Raw genomic sequence first — 18,228 nt, forward strand, 5'->3', positions numbered from 1 at the left:
TAATGCTATCTATCTATTTACTTACCTACCTACCTGTCTACCAACCAATCAACCAACCAACCAAGCCCTCTGTAGAGGGCTTCCTTCCCAGCCCTCAATTTGGCAGATTTCTATTTTTTCTTTATTTTGGGGGGTATCAGGGAGCCACATCCCCAGCCCTATTTTCTATTTTATTTAGAGACAAGGTCTCACTGAGTTGTTTAGTGCCTTGCTTTTGCTGAGGCTGGCTTTGAACTTGCAATACTTCTGCCTCAAACTCCCAAGCTGCTGGAATTACAGGCATGCGTCACTGCGCCCAGCAAATGGTTCCTTTATTAATGTATGAGTTTTTGTATAATTTTTGGTTCGATTGTTTTGGGTTTCCCCCTCAACCCCAATATATACTACCCTAGTAATTTACCACACCGACTACTGAGTTACATCCTTGGCCCCACCCCGTCCCTTTTTGAGACAAAAAAGGACCAGCTGACCTTGAATTTGTGATCCTTACACCTCAGCCTACCAAGTAGCTGAGATTATAGAGGTATGGACAACTGTGCCTGGATTGTTTTTAGGGTTTTAAGCAAAAATATCACTGAAAGATTCTAAAATATACTAAGGGGTAACTAATAGAAATATAAGGTTTTTATTTCATAACAAAAATGTTCTACTTTTTAGGACTAAGTTCTTAGAAAAAAGTACTCTCTGGAGTTTAAGACTTTGCAGGTTTCAAAAAGGTGATGTAATATGAATATAACCAGTGTAACTCAACATCATGTACAACCACAAGAATGGAAAGTTATACTCCATGTATGTATGATATGTCAAAATACACTCTATGGTCATGTACAACTAAAAAGAATAAACAAAAATTGTTTTAAAAGGTGATGTAATCAGAACAAGAGAAATGGTAGAATCTGGAAAAGAATGAAAAAGGGCATTCTAGGTGGAAATGGATTTATAATAAAGAAAAGCTCAAAACAAAATGAGCACAGCAAGAAAAGAACCAAGAAAGAAGAAGTAAAACACATTTCTCTACCTTTCTCAGAAAATTATGCGATTAATTAGAAAAAGACTTTTAAAAAATACCCCAAATATTACCACTAAAAATCAAAGGAAGTATTATCTGTCCTTCTCTCCTTATATCTGTTAGTGTGCCTCTGAAATTTTTTTGTACTCACAATACAAAGGGAAGAATGGTAGATTCACAAAAGGCAAAAATGAGGCACAGACTAAATAGCTTAATTTCCCTTACCTACTGAGGATCTCATTCAAAAATTTATCTAACCAATCAACATATTTTTATTTTCCACAGGTACAACAACCTCTTAGAATGCTGTTCCTTAAATGTACCACACAAACTGACTTTTTAAAAGTTACCATATTTACTTAGCATGAAAAAGATTTTAAAGAAATATTTAAGAATATTTTGACATCTTTCCCTTGTAATTCCAGAGTACTGTATATAATTTTACTCTGATAAACTTTGTGATTCAAGAATATCTTTTGATCAGTTTCTCCTAAAATGACAATGTTCAAAACTGAACCAAAACAAAGAAAGAGTAATAATTTATTAATTCTCATTAACTCTTATAAGACAGTTAATTTATCTTCACTTGTTGAAAAACACAACTTCACTACCTATCTTGTATAAATACCTACCTTTTAGGATTCTTGCTATGTGATCGGGACCTAAAAAGAGAATATCTATTTTTAGAAAAGTGACTATAAATTAACAAATAGTGCAAAGTGCTGTTAAATAAATTCTTCTTGACTCCTAAATTTTTTTAGTTTAAAAACATCAAAGTGTGTATTTAGCACACACTTTTTTTTTCCCGCAAAATGTACCACCAATTATAGACTTCCCCATCTAGACATATGAGATCCCTTAACTGGATACCTGGCTCTTAAATAAAAAATAATAATATGTTCCTGGAAACTAACACAATAGTATATCACACTCCTTACTGCGTCAGAAACCATTTGCTAGGCTAGAAAAATTATGTTATTTATACTTCTGTCACTTGTTTTTCCCTTCTGGGAAAAGAATAAAATTTCTATGATTTGAAATGCATATAATTGGGGGCTACAAACTCATACTATAATCCCTATAATACCCAGCTCAACTTTACATATCTTCACATGACCCAGCATACTGTTAACACACAATGAGTAATCAATCACATGTGTGTGTTTGTGTGTGTGCATTTTGTGGTTTTAAGGATTGAACCCAAGGCCTCACACATGCTAGGAAGGCACTCAACCAATTTGTAACACCTGCAACTTATTAACTTTTTTTATTTTTGAGACATGGTCTCAATAAGTTGCCCAGCTGGCATCAAACTTGCAATCCTTCTGCCTTAGCCTCCCAAAAGTTACTGGAATTACATGTGTGTACCACTGTCCAGCAGACTGAGTTTTAATTCTGGCTCTACCACTCATCATCTGTGAGTGGGTCACATATATCCTCCCTTAGCTTATTAGTCTGACAGTGACAAAGAAGGATAAAAAAAAAAAAAAATTTCATTGGGGTACGTGTATATGAGGATTAGGCAAACCAATTAAGGCAAATTTCTTGGTAAGTGAATTTCTGCAAGCCTCTTTTTTAATTTTTTGCAGTGCTGAGAATCAGATCCAGGACCCTGGGCATTGCTACACAGACGCTCTACCTCTGAGCCATAGCCCTGGCCCCAGTATAGTGAATTTCTTAGTACAATGCCTGGCATACAGTAAGGACCCAGTAAGTGATAAGGATTGTTTTTCAGTTGTCCTTTTTAGCACCATAGTCAGAATCCCTTCTTATATAATCTTTTTAAAAATATTTTTTTTAGTTGTAATTGGAACAATACCTTTATTTTATTTATTTATTTTTATGTGGTGCTGAGATTGAATCCAGCACCCTGCATGTGGTAGGCGAGTGCTCTACCACTGAGCCACAACCCCAGCCCCTCCTATAATTTTTATACTAGCATTTAATTACACCACTTCTCTCAAGGTCATACAGGAAAAATTTACACATTTCTGAAAGAGGTGTACTTTTTATTTGCACTGGGAATTGAACCTAGGGGTACCTTACCATTGAGCCACATCCCCAACCCTTTTTATTTTTTATTTTGAGACAGGGTCTTGCTAAGTTGCTTAGGGTCTCACTAAGTTGACGAGGCTAGCCTCAAACTTGCAATCTTCCTGAGTCACTGGGATCACAGGTGTCACCGCACCCAGCTAAAAGAGGAACACATTTAAAAATATATATATTTATTTTTTAGTTGGACACAATATCTTCATTTATTTTTATGTGGTGCTGAGGATTGAACCCAGGGCCTCACACGTGCTAGATGAGCGCTCTACCACTGAGCCACAACCCCTGCCCCCTGAAAGAGGAACACATTTTATAATCAAAGTAGAAAAAAAAAGGTCAGCCAGCAAGCAAAGGAATTGGCGACTTTCTTTCTCATTATCTACAAATGTGAAAGCATATTCTTGCAAAAAATGTTTGTTCTCATTTGATTATCATCTCAGTTGAATCTTAAATTCAGAATTCCAATGTTAAATAAAATGCTATTTATTCTATCCTAAATATTACAATACTTAGTAATATCCCCGTAAGAACTTAATGTACACCAAAGAACAGATAAAAGTCTGAGGTAAAATTTATGGTAAATGAAAAAAATATATATTCATAGCTAGCTCTGTATGTGTATACAGAGAGAAATGGGAAAAACTGACAGCATTTCCCCTAAAGAAACAATATCCACACAGCTTTGTTCCATTTTGTTCTTAAAGTGCAAAAGGATTACCAGTTAAAAGTCAACACAAATAAAGTTTAAAATTTCTTTAATAGGCTCAAAGCTTAGAAGTAGTTAGCATGATCTACTCACATACTATAAAGGGTTTTAATGAAGTTAGGCACATCTACTAACTCTGAGAGGTGTTAAAATTTCAGAGATACCCTTCACATTATGCTTAAGGAAACATCACCTATTAGAACCATAAGTTAATCACTTATAGCATGCCTGTCCATCATAAATTCATCTTAAAAAACCATGAACACAACTCACAAAGATCGTTGCCACAATGATGCTATGCAGTTTTAGTTGCCAATGGGTAAAAGTGACTCATATAATTCTATGCCAACCTAGTACAAATCTAGTGCAATATGAAAAACCAAAAAGCTAGAATACAGTTTTGTTATAAATCTTATAAGACCTAAAGACAAAAAGCATTTTCTATTCACTCTTCCACACATTCTATAAATTGCCTTTAGTTTAATAGTTAAGGCTTAATACAGATTGAGCATCCCTAATCTGAAATTCACAACTTTTTCAGCACAGATATGATGCTCACCAAGTTTAAGATTTGGGAGCATTTCAGATCCAGAATTAGGGATGTTCAACTAGTAAAATTTTTGCAGACACTTCAAAATCAAATAAAACCTCCCAAATCTGACACACTTCCTCCCAAGCACTTTGGAGAAAGGATACTCAGCCTGTATGTCCGTATAAAAACTGCCTTTCATGGTAATATTTTTTTTATTAATTTTTATTGTTGGTTGTTCAAAACATTACATAGTTCTTGATATACCATATTTCACACTTTGATTCAAGTGGGATATGAACTCCCATTTTTACCCCGTATACAGAATGCAGAATCACATCAGTTACACATCCATTGATTTACATATTGCCATACTAGTGTCTGTTGTATTCTGCTGCCTTTCCTATCCTCTACCATCCCCCCTCCCCCTCCCCTCCCCTCTTCTCTCTCTACCCGCTCTACTGTAATTCATTTCTCCCCCTTGTATTTTTTTTTCCCTTTCCCCTCACTTCCTCTTGTATGTAATTTTGTATACCCCTGAGAGTCTCCTTCCATTTCCATGCAATTTTCATGGTAATATTTTTTAAAAGTAAAAGCAATTTTCCAATGCTCCAGAAGAGACTTAATGTCATCTAAAATCAAGTATCAGTCACATTTCTTTTTAGAACCAGGAAACTTAACTTCAAATATTTGGACTATTTATCATGCCATACCTTCTCAGCTTCTCCCTTTCTTCCCTCTCCCTTTCTTCTCTTCGTTTCAGGCGCTCCTGGTTTCTTTTCTCCTGCTTCTCAGCTACAACTCTCTTAAAAACAATAAATAAGAAGTTTATTTACTAGGTCAATTATTAATTATCTTTACCTTAAACTTTACCATTTCTGGTTCCCAACATAGTATAATTAACTTCAAGTTCTGTTGGGAAAAAAAAAATTTCAATTTGACCCTGTCAGATGTAACTATTAAGCTCACACCCTATTTTCTATAATCTTCCTCCCTTTTATGGAAAATGTGCAATATCTCAAACTTTTCCATGATTTCTTCATGATATTTCAAAATTACTTCGATAAGACTTTTCTGAATGTTTCCCAGCATTATTTTTTTAATATACTTATAATGAACATCAACCATCACAAATATCCATTCCTTATCATTTCCAATGAGGCAATGGTACCATTTTAATGCTGCTGCCTTTAAAGTGATAAAGGATTCTGTTGCTAAGTCTGTTTCTGCAAAGAATCCCAAGTATGTAGTGTTATCAACAGAGCCCATCAACTCTCTGTTAAAATGAAACCCATTTTGACAGTTTTTAGAAACTGTGAGATTTATTCCAGCTACTCAAAAAAATGGAGAGGGGATAAATGCATACTGAAAATATGGTTATGTCCCTATTTTTTTTTTCCTTTCTTTCTTTTTGGTACTGGGGATTGAACGCAGAGGTGCTTTACCACTGAGCTACATCCCCAGCCAATTTTATTTATTTTGAGACAGAATTTTGCTAAATTGCTGAGGGTCTAAGTTGTGAAGGTTGGCCTTGAACTTGCAATCTTCCTGCCTCAGCCTTTCCAGTCACTAGGTTTATAGATGTGCACTACCACACCTGATTTCCCTGGGTGTTTTCTGACTCCTCATTATTGTAAAAGTCAAGCCATGAATCTTGGGATCAATTCCAGTGATACAATTACATGGAAAGTGACTCTCCAGTGTTGCCAATATTTGGACCAGTTTTCAACTTGTGACAAAAGGCTACAATACCATATTCTTTAAAAATAAGCCACATCAGATAACTGAAAGGCAAACTGATATCTAGTAACTCTGCCTTTTACCACTTCAAAATACCTCACTTTTTTTGTGTGTATGTATTTGCTTATTCCCTCAAAAGCACTAGGGAGATAAGAACTATGCTGCCTTTTTACAATAACACATATTAACTAATAGTGAGTGTCCTTCTTTCATAGGCTGTTCTAATTCCTTCCTGAAATGGAGGAAGGCAGACAAAACTAGAGGTTCTATTTTTTTAAAAAACATTTTTTTTTTTTTTTTTTTTTTTAGTTTTAGGTGGACACAATATCTTTATTTTGTTTTTATGTGGTGCTGAGAATTGAACCCAGTGCCTCACACATGCTAGGTGAGCGCGCTACCACTGGAGCCACATCCCCAGCCCAAAACTAGAGGTTCTATAGGCTTATATTTAGTAAAGAACTCCAAAATATTTCAACACATACTGGGCTCATTTTCTCAATTCTCCTATAAATATTATATGAATATATAATTATTGATTTTACTGAAAAGGATAACACCTTACATTTTAGGGTAAGGTGTTATTTTGTAGAAAAGGGGCAGTTTAGAAACCAGTTTAAATGACTAATTCAACACAAAATGATACTTCCCAGAATAACAGAATAATACTGAAAAGCCTTTTTCTCAGACATCATCTGTTAAACCTGCCTGAATCTCCATTTATAATTCTACACTATTCAGTGTGAACTGTTGACATAAATCACAACTGAGAATACTATTCTAAAGACGATAGCAGATCAAAAAATAAGTAGCAAAATAGGACAGTCAGTGATATTAATTTACCAAAGTACCTTTAATTCTTCAAGCTTCTCTCTTATTTCAATAAATCCCAGGTGCAGTTTACCCCCAAAATGATCGGCCAGTCGTCTGTCATTATCATGAAGACCTAAGTAGGCAGAGCAGACTTCACAGACCCGAAGTTTCTGCTGTTGGAAACTGGAAGCTGGCATAGAATTCCGATAAACTTCCTAAACAAAAGTGAGGGATAAAACAAAAACAAAAACATAAATTTCATTAAAAGTCAAACAAAAGGCCATAGAACATTCTGGGGTCTCCAATGCCTTGCCAGATGTATCTTCACCAACAGCTATCACCCACCCTCTCCTCACACCTCAGGGAGGGGCCTGAAGACCAAGAAAGGATTTTCAAAGCAAAGCAACCAACTGAAATTGAATCAGTCTACACTGGCTCCATGAGAGTAAGACTCTACCTACACTGCATAGGAGAGGGAAGCCTTGGAGAGCACAGCTGCTGGATAATTGCCCTTGCTCTGAAACCTCCCCCCCACTTTTTTTTTTAATCTGCCTTTTAAAAAATCTTAGGAACATCAGTTTTAATACACAATGTGTGAGAAACAGAAATTTATTAAGAACCATCTCTACTCTCCTAGAAGTATAAAGAAAGGACAGAGAACAGCAGGACAGGAGAAAGTGTCCCAGGGAAAAGAGCCTCTGATGTCTCTTGCAGGAGGAGACAGGAAACTCCTGGTAGAATCGAGCTCCTGGCCGGAATCCGTGCAGAAAGCCCGAGCCAGACTGCATGCACATCACATGCACGTCACAGTGATGCCCACACACCAGGATCCACAGATCTCAGGGTCTTCTCACTGTCCACTGATTTGTATGTCTCTGTATTTTCATTGGAAGTCACTCTGCTTCTAAATCTAGCAAGTTTCTGCCCTCTTTTTTCTCTGAATGCCAGCTCACAAAACCAAGGCATGCAACAACACAGTTGTTGAACGTTAAGTGGCTATCCTCCTAGTAACCAACCCCCTTCTAGCCCTTGCTGTTGTTATGGACTGCCCCATAGAGATACCTTGGGAGGATGTGCTGTTGTCTGCTATGGCCCAACTACTGTGGATAGGAGGCTATGCTGGGAGTGGAGGTCCTCACATGCAGGAAACAGATAGAAGGCACACTGGCACATCCACCACCTTTCTGCCCTGACTTCTTGCTTGGCCATCTCAGGTAGCTGATGCTCAAAGGGATAGAGGGAGGGTAGAAAGGGCAGGCTCACTGGCACTCCTTTAAGTGAACACTGAAAGGATATATAAGACCTGGCAAGGCCTAACTCCCCAACACATAGGCTTCACCTGGAATGTGTAAGCATGCCTGTGGATTATCTAGTGCTGGGGTACCAGGTATGTAGCCACTGCCTCATTGTATTTAGATTTGCCAGGGACACCCAGGTATTACAGGGCTCAAAACCCTCATCAAGCATGATTGCCATAATTGTTGGGTCCAGGCTTAACAGAATAGCTGGGTAAATATTCTTCACCCTGGCTCTATCATGGGTGGCTCATTATTTGCTCTACTGTGGGCCTCTGCATGGGGTCCACCATCAGTATTTGACTGATCAGCATTTCATGCTTCCTTGGAAATGTGCAGGGGATTGTCATATCTTGCCTGCATGAACTTCTTCAGTTGCTTAGTGGTGTTTGCCATAAATCAGTGACACCCAGGCTCCAGACATCCACCGTGGGGCCTTCATATTCTTTCCACTGGATGACTTCAGGGGTAAGGTAGAGGAGAGTGCCCTCAAACTCATTCAGCTTCTGCCCAGCCATGAATCCAGTGCTCTGGCTGAAGTGGAGTTTGAAATTGCCTCCAGCAATCTCCAGGATTTTCTCTATCTTAAGGTGTAGGTGCACAATGCGCTTCTTGTGGCAGTAGCTCAGGACACATATGATCTGCCTGCATAGTCTTCAGGTCTCTTCCTCCAACATACCACCAGACTCCAAGAGGCAGTGCCATAGCTGTCCCACATGTGCATGCTCCATGACAATGTAAGCTACCCTGCCCAATGCCCCTTAGGATCCGATTATGTCCATGAAGTTGGTCTTGTAGCACCTGGGCCCTTGCAGCACTACACTGTTCTGACTACTTTTCCTACCTATCACTGGAATACCAAATAAGGATGCCAGATTAAAAGCAAACAAACAAACAAACAAAAACCCCAAAATAAACCCAAGTTTAAAATACATATCAAAACACCACAACCATCAACCACACTATCTAGAAGTCCCACAGCTCACCACCACCAAAAGTTTTCTGTACTCAGAGATAAAAACAGCCAGTCTTTTATCCAGCCAGTGTTTGAAATTCCCTCACAATGGTTCCTTATGAGGTGACAGCAGGAAACGGCCCAGTCATCCCAGTGCCCATCTCAGTTTTTGGCCTCTAGGATCTTTCTGACTTTCATGATAAGAATAAAACAGGACCAGGCTGATATGGTGGCCCATGACTGTAATCCCAGCAATCCCAGGAGGGTCACAAAATTTCAAAACCAGTCTCAGCAATTTAGTGAGGCCCTAAGCAACTCAGTGAGACCTTGTCTCCAAATAAAAAATAAAAAAGGGCTGTGGACGTGGCTCAGTGGTTAAGCACCCTTGGGTTTAAACACTGGTATAACAAAATAATAAGAAATTGACTCAAGAAGCCTTTTGCTTCTGTGGGTTATGGAGATATTTACTTGCTTAGAAATTAAAATTTGTAGAATTAAAAAAAAAAAAGTCAAACAAGAGGGCTAGGAATGTGGTTCAGTAATAGAATATTTGTGTACATGCACAAATCTCTGAGACTGACCCCTTGCAAAAAAAAAAAAAAAGGCATGCAAGAAAATATAAAAGCATGGCTACTTTGTTACGAAAAGTATACATTATCCATTGTCCTCCTGTCCACTACATCCTATCCTAGACTACTTCCCTAGAGGTCAAAAGTCACAGGTCACAGATCCACACACCTTTTGCCAAGAAACTACCTTAATAGTTCTACCACGATACAGAATACAACAGTCTGAAAAGGGTTTCTCAATGTTCTTTTCTATAGTTTTTGTTAAAAACATGATGTGGCTAGGGTGGTGGCTCAGCGGTAGAGTGCTTGCCTAGCATGCATGAAGCACTGGGTTCAATCCCTAGCACCACATTAAAAAAAAAAACAACAACAAAAAAAACATGATGTGGTCAGCCTCTAAACTGCATACCAGTGAAGGGTCAAGCAAACAGAAGTCACCTATAATTGTAAAGGAGTACATGTTTTCCACATTGTTAGACTTCCTTCCCAAAGATTGTTTTCCCCTCCTCGGAAATGTGGATATACATACACATGATAAGTCTCCCCACTAAAAGGAATACAGTTCTACTAAGATAAGAGATAAAATGTGTCCCGAGATTAAATTATCGTTCACTCACACATTTTCATTTGTATGAATTAATTCATTAAACAGTAAAAAAAATGGTGAGTTTGCCTATATATTGTCCTCTTTTTTCTTTACTAACAGGACTCTAGCTTTTGAGGTAGCAACACACCCAGCTAAAACTATGACATTTTCCAAGCTTCCACAGAACTTTGCCTAAGATACTAGTGGCAACTGCCAGGCAGAATCTATAGGAAAGTTCTTCAAAAGAGAATAAATAAATTCAGATAAAAACCCACCACTGACTGATGTAACCCTGTAGATAAAAAGGAATGAGAAAGCGTATTTACACAGGCTTAAAAGTGTCAATACCAAGATATTTACTAGTTACAAAAGGGAAACGCAGTAACTTCCCAGGAAAAAAAATATGTACCATCGCCAAAAATGGGGAAAACCACTAACAAATGTTTCAAAAGGATATATCACTAAAGTGGTATTCCTATAAAAATCTAATCATGAGAGGCTCGACATGTAGTTCAGTGGTAGAGCACTTGCTCAGTATGTGCAAGACCCTCTTTTCAATCCCTACTACATGAAGGGAAAAAAAAGAAAGGAAGGAGAAAGGACAAAACAAGAAAAGCAAGAAAAAGAAGAGAAAAAGAAATCTAACTATGAGAAAATGTTAAGACAAACTCCAACTAAAGGACATTTTACAAAATAACTGATTAATACTTATCAAAACTATGAAGATTGTATTCTTCAAAGACAGACTAGAACAGTTCCAGATTAAAAGAGACTAAAGAGGCCTAACTAAATGACACATACAATCTTGGACTGGATCTTGGAGAGGAAAAATTTTCTTTCTTTAAGAATAAAGTATATGGGCTGGGGTTGTGGCTCAGCGGTAGAGCGCTCGCCTCGCGTGTGCAAGACCCTGGGTTCGATCCTCAGCACCACATAAAAATAAATAAGTGAAATAAAGGTATTGTGTGCAACTACAACTAAAAAATAAATATTAAAAAAGAATAAAGAATATTATTGGGACAACTGATGATATGTGAACAAAGTCTTTAACAGCCTTGTATAAATATAAATTCTTGATTTTCATAATTGTGCTGTGCTTATATAATAAAACATCTTTGTTTTTAACATAAAGTATTTGGGTTAAAGAAGCATCTGTTTTCAGAGTCTCTTTATCATTAGGCAATATTTGCAGCTCATTTTTAAAAAATGATTTTATTATGAGACAGGGTCTCACCAAGTTGTCCAAACTAGCCTTGAACTTGTAAATCCTCCTGCCTCAGCCTACAGAGAGCTGGGATTATAGGTGTTAGCCATTGCCCTGACAAGAGGCATCTTAACTGTAACAAATAGACATAGTTTAGCCACATACAGGGAAAAAAATGATAAAGTAAATGTTACTTTAAATACGGTAAAGGATAGAGGAGAAAGTTTTTGTACTATTTTTTACTTTTGTGAAAATAAATCAAAATAAAAAATTTTAAATTAAAACATACATGTACAGATACACGAAGGCATGTCAACTCTATTTTAATACTTTGATCTTTTTACTTCCTTCCCGTAAGGCTGTAGTTTAGACCAATACTGCCACAAATTGATAAGCATCAAGATGAGTCCACACAGAAAGGATGGCTAAACATAGAACTAGAAATAGTCTGTATGTTGGATGGCATTATGGGGTCAAATCATGTTTCCCTAATCCTAAATATTAGCTGAGAAAATCTGTGGCTTTTAAGCCACAAATTAGTTTTTTTATTATATAGAGCTGAGCACAATTTATAATAGAAAAGTAAAATTTTTAAAGTGTTATTCTTAGTAAAAACCAACTGATAATAATATATGCATAAGAGGCTAACAATGTTAAGCTACTGTGTAATATTAGTAAACCTCTGAGTACACATATGTTAAGATTCATAGAGCCAGGTGCAGTGGGACACGCCTGTAATCCTAGTGGCTTGGGAGGCTGAGGCAGGAGGATTGTGAGTTGAAAGGCAACCTCAGCAATAGCGAGGTGCTTAGCAGCTCAGTGAGACCCTGTTTTTATTTTTTTTTTTTTTTGAGAGAGAGAGAGAAGGAGAGAGAGAATTTTCAATATTTATTTTTAGTTTTTTGGCGGACACAACATCTTTGTTTGTACGTGGTACTGAGGATCGAACCCGGGCCACATACATGCCAGGCGAGCGTGAATCCGCTTGAGCCACATCCCCAGCCCGAGACCCTGTTTTTAAATAAAATACAAAATAGGGCTGGGGATATGGCTCAGTGGCTGAGTGCCCCAGAGTTCAATCCTCAGTACCAAAGAGGGAAAAAAAAAATTCATGAAACTGGCAATTATATTGAAGGAAAAGAAATAATGCTCACTAGCTTGATTATCTTAAGAGTCATCATGGAAATTAACTATAATTTAGCTATAGCCATAAAGTACATTTCATTTAAAAATTACTGTTTATTTTCTGGATTGACAAAATTGCACTTACAGAAACCTAAATATTTAGACACTGAAATTATCAAGAATGGCTATATGGTATATCTTTTTCTATCTTTCTATTATTATTGGCCATTTAAATTTAACGTAATTGTTGGTATTCTAGGTTTAAATTTACCATCTTAGAATTTATTTTCTACTTGTCTTTTAAATTATTTATTCCTTTGCTCCTGATTCTTTCTTTTAGAGTATTTTTTTAGAATTTCATTTTATTACTACTATTATCTATAGCTCTTTTTTCTACCTCTAATATTGTCTCTAGGGCTTATGGTATAAAACTAACAGAAACTTAATTTACAAGAAAGCCTAGGTTGTTATATAAATATTAGATAAAATAGAACTGAAAGCAAGGGACATTCCCAAGGATAAGGGGGGATATTTGGAAATAATTAATGGGTCCATTCATCAAAAAGACATAATCCTAAATGTATATTCACCTAATAAAAGAGCTTCAAAACAGATGATGAAAGCAACTGACAAAAGGGAAAAAAACACAGATATACATCCACAATTACTATAGCTTGAAATTTATCCACTCCCCTCTCAATAAACAGCAAAATAGAAAATCAATAGGAAAAGCTGGGCATATAGTAGCACGCACCTATAATCCCAGCTATGCGGGAGGATATCAAGTTTGAGGCCAGCCTGGGTTACTTGGTGAGATCTCTCCTCAGAATAAAAAATAAAAAGCGCTGGGGATGTAGCCCTGTGGTGTTCTACCCAGTGCTCTCCCACTAGGCTAAATCCCAAATACCACCCCCTCCGCCCTCCCCCGCAAAAAAAACCCTTTCACAAATAAAACTCCAGTCCTAGATGGTTTGTGGTAAATTCTACCCCAAGAAATAATACCAATTCTAGAAAAAAACATTTTCAGAAAGAGAAAACACTTTCCAACTTGTTTTATAAATTGATATTACCCTGATACCAAACCAAAGACAAAGTTTTTACATCAATAAGTGATTAAAAATTAAGACTGGTTAGAGGGGCCAGGGATATGGCTCAGTATTAGAGGGCTTGCATAAGGCCCTAGGTTTGATCCCCATCACAACACAAAACAAAACAAAAACAAAAAAAGACTTAAGACTGGTTGGGAAATAAGATACTGGGCATAAGTCTTCCTTCAACTCTCTCCTTTCTGTGGAAAACATCTAACATGTATTAGTTTCTTCCCTTCCTTTAAGTAATATTTTTATTATAATATCACATAATATCATAAGGAATACTGAACAATATTTTCTTGATGTTCAGGGTCATCATTGTAACGGTGGCATTATAGGAATACGATGAGGAGCAATCACCATAGTTTTTCCTTTTCTCCTCCCTCCCTCAATTCTTGCCTTTCTCCTCTACTGACCAGCAACATTAAGGGAGGTTAAGGAAAGATGCTAAAGGAGATTACTAAAATAAGAAAGCTGTGATAAGGTCTTCTCAGGAGCCACCCTACAGTGTTAGAACTGAGATAATGATCCATCAGACCACAACTTGACCAAGACCGCTTAACAATGCATACTTCTTCCCCAATGCCCCATTCTCCTTCTATTTAAACTTTCAGATCATGTCAGCATCTGGAAAACATGCCTAAAAACATGTCTTCCCAGTGTGGCTACACTAATTAAAGTTATTTTCCTGCTTTTTGCAATTACCCTTTGGGTTTGATATTTGGGCTGAGTGGCCGCCCTGGATTTTGTACCTGACCTGGGACTCCTATGATACTTTTAGTTCATATTTTGTGGGAAATCAAAAAATCACTGTGAAATTTAAAAAGAAAAAAAAGAAGAAAGAAAGAAAACTTCCCCAAGAGCTAGGGATATGGCTCAGTGGTAGTCTGCCTAGCATGTGTGAGGCCTGGGTTCCATCCCAGCACCACAAAAATTTTTTAAAGTAATAAATAAAATGGCTTATGTATATTCTGCCTTTCCTCTCCAGTCTGAAGATAATCAATGATACCAGAAAAGAAGGAAAGAAGGAAAAAGAACAGGCACCCTAAAGCAGTTTGAGTGATAGGGCTTTCCTTTTCATTTTTGATTTGGTCACAAAAGACCCTGTCCTCTTTAACAATTAAATCACACTGGTGAGAAGGAAAAAAAAAAGATTAGGGTTGGGGGAAGATGCCTGGGGGTGAGAAAAAAACACTGAAAGTAGGTAATCATAAGTCAGACTACCTATAGAAGCCATTCAGATTACTGTAAAGCTAAAGCAAACCAGATGTGATCAGTTAGGAACAGTGGACAGAGGCAAAAGAGTACAGTATAATCCCTACCAAAGACATTTGATTTCCTAAAATCTATCAGATGTTCCAATCAAAACAGAACTTTACAGGATATTAGATTTCGACCTGTGCTGAGAAAAAAGGAGGTTGGGGATGCAGCTCAATACCAAGACACCTGCCAGCATTTATGAAGCCCTGAGGTTCGATCCCAATCCCAAACACCACCAAGAAACCAAGAAAAAAGAATGAGAGAAGGCCCCAAGGCATTAGCAGATTAGACTAAGGTGGGAAGAGAATCAAGAATACTATAGCATGGGAGTGAATGAGGGATGGGTTGTCATAGTAACCAAGAATCTGCAGAGTATGCATGTGTCTGTGTCTATAACTGTTGAGTGTATGTGACTAGATAGTTTAATACTCCTACAAGTTACAAATTTCAATAGATCCATGGCTCCAACTTCCCTAAAACCACTAATTTTGACATAAAACCCAACAGCATAGCACAGACCACTTAAATATTTTCAAATTGGCTTAAATTCCCTTTTAAAACTTTGTAAAAATTTCTAGTCAAATATACCATATGAATAGACACTAAGGTTATACTATTATTAAGAACTTACCTCTGCTTCTCTTTTCTTTGCCCGTGCTTTCTCTACTTCATCCATTACTTTCTGGGATTCTTCCACATTCCCTTCAGCTCCTAGTTGTTCCACCTTGGCTAATAATTTACCAATTTCTTCATTTAATTCATGAACACGTTCTGCCTAGAAACAAACAGAAAAGAAAATCATGAAAAAATAACAGAATATTAAACTTCAAAGTATTTCAGAAATGCTCAGAAAAGATTTGTTATCTAAGAAAATATGATCACATCCACTGGGACACTAGGATGTTCTGAGGCTGCCTGCCTATACCTCAGTGAAGGTTAAAGATACTAGCAAGCAACAGAACTGCTACTTTGTAGCCTGTGCTTAGGTATACTCAAGTGTAAAACACCTTTCCTCCCATGATCTGGAACTCTCTATATTCCCAAATCATCTCTTGCTGTTTCCTCTTCTCATAATATAAACTATATTATCTTTAGTTTTCCAGACTTACCCTGTTTCTGCTTGTTTTTGCACAGACTGTTGCTCTTCCTGGTGTGTCCCCCTTACCTGTCTAATGAATATCTATTCATTCAATAAGATCTGATTCCAAGAGTGTTTTCTGTGAAGCATTTCTGAAAAATCATCACATGCCAGCCCCACTGAAACATGTAAGCACAAATGACCATATTCTCCTTTGTGTCATTTTTCACAATTATTTTTATACGTATCATATAACTTAAAGATAGCTGTCTGAATTTCCCATCTTTGTATTTCTAATGTCCAAGAAACATAAGTTCAAATATGAATTAAAAAAATGAACTAGTGGATGCTCTGTAAAGCTAGAGGTGAACATACTTTAAAAGTCCCATATCTGAATTGCTGATAAACCAATTACTGAATGTGAAATTATAGCCAGTTAGATACACCTGAATCCATTTCCTCATCTGAGAGGAATGATACCTGTCCCATGAAGTTGTGAAAAATTTAAAAAATGCTTTGTATGTATACTGCAAGCAGTATTATTTTCGTAACACTTGCATGTCACCCTCCCTCCGTGAGTCCATGTTTTCCATTGGTATTCATTTTTGACTTAGGTTTGATATATTCTTCCTCATCATCATCCTGAGAAACTAGTTCCCACATATTGTTTTAATGGCACATGATAGTCCTTACTTTGAATCAAAATAAGTATTCAGTCAATCATATTAGCAAATGTGGCCAATCATATTAGCAAATAAGGTTTTTATGTGATGTGAACATCCAGTCTCAACAAACTAGATGGTCAATAATCTTTACATCTCAAAGTTCCTTCAACCCAAGATGTTCCTTCTCTCAAAGACATTCCCAACTCTGTTATCACTATTTTTCCTCTTTATCAAAGAAGTACTTTCCTTTAAAAATCTGTCACTGTTTAACTGCATTAATGCCCAGAGCTTCACCCTCTCCAGTATCCCTGCCCTCTGCCACGTTAACTAAGTACCATTGTCTTCTAACTCAACTTGCCGTGCAATTGCTTCAGTTAAAGGAAGGACAGTTAATATGACCCAAGGAAGTCTTGAAAAACTCTTCTATGACTAGTTGTAATGTTTCTGCACGTCTTTCACCATTATGAAAACATGGCCAGGCTAGCCTTCTGAGCATGGCTCAGTAGTCTCCAGCTGACTATAAAACATGTGACAGGAAAAATAGTCAAGTTTAATCTACATAATTTACTACACACCAATGAACTAAATAAATACTGACTTGTCTAAGTCACTGAATTTTGAGGTGGTTTTGTTTTATAGCCCTTTTGTAGTATACAATGCTGTATAACTAATTCACCTTGGGCTCTACATAACATTTGTCAATCTCTTTTAACCATGAAATACTATATCCCTTATAATTCAGAATGACCTTTTTATTTTGGGGGGGGGGGGTACTAGGGATTGAACTCAGGGGCACTGGACCACTGAGCCACATCCCCAGCCCTGTTTTGTATTTTATTTCAAGACAGGATCTCACTGAGTTGCTTAGCAGTTGCTGGGGCTGGCTTTGAACTCACTATTCTCCTGTCTCAACTTCCAGAGCTGCTGGGATTACAAGTGCATGCAACCACTCCCGGCTCAGGATCGCCATCTTAATAGTTCCTTATCTTTAGAGAACTCTGCTTAAAAGGCCAGCTGAAAGTAAACCTTTTTTCAAACAAGGGAATCTATTTCCCTTTGCACATACTATCCAAACACCATATATGAATCCTGTCATATGAACTTTACCTTAGGAATACTCTTGAACTGCATTTTAGTAAAAGGCAATGGATTATACAGAATGGTACAAAATTTATGTTGTAAAATATTAAGTTATCAAATTAACCAAATGCAATAAATAGGACCTTGTTTGGATTCCGATTATTACAAACTGACTCACAGGAAAAAAGAAACATATTTGGATATCAGATAGGATCAAAGGATTAATGGATGTGTTGTTGTGGTTGTTTTATAAACAGACAAAATGATATGACACCTAGAATTTGCAACAATGAAACAATAACAGAAAACCGAATGCTTTGAAACTCAAGTGATAGATTCACTGGGTATCATTATCCTTTCTCCCAACTTGTTGTGTGTTTTTAAAGTAATGAGTTAATACTGTTATGTATAACTAAAAAGAACAATAAAAAAAAGTAACAAGTTAGGCAAAACATGAAGAACACTCAAAACACAACA

General features: G+C 37.0%; 1 protein-coding gene across 5 annotated transcripts in view; it reads right to left on the reverse strand.

The window, feature by feature from the left end:
- Luc7l2 (LUC7 like 2, pre-mRNA splicing factor) overlaps nt 1–18,228 on the reverse strand; it is a 70,138-nt gene that overhangs the window by 8,263 nt on the left and 43,647 nt on the right. For 3 of the 5 annotated variants that reach the window (XM_076832744.1, XM_076832763.1, XM_076832748.1), the window contains 4 exons: nt 15,560–15,703; nt 6,882–7,058; nt 5,007–5,098; nt 1,642–1,671 (listed from right to left, as the gene is read on the reverse strand). In XM_076832744.1, coding sequence (XP_076688859.1) covers nt 1,642–1,671; nt 5,007–5,098; nt 6,882–7,058; nt 15,560–15,703 — 443 coding nt within the window. The remainder of the gene's footprint in view (nt 1–1,641; nt 1,672–5,006; nt 5,099–6,881; nt 7,059–15,559; nt 15,704–18,228) is intronic. The other 2 variants (XM_076832754.1, XM_076832759.1) reach the window with 1 other exon arrangement.

This window comes from Callospermophilus lateralis, chromosome 1 (assembly GCF_048772815.1).
Source record: "Callospermophilus lateralis isolate mCalLat2 chromosome 1, mCalLat2.hap1, whole genome shotgun sequence".
Lineage (NCBI taxonomy): Eukaryota > Metazoa > Chordata > Mammalia > Rodentia > Sciuridae > Callospermophilus > Callospermophilus lateralis.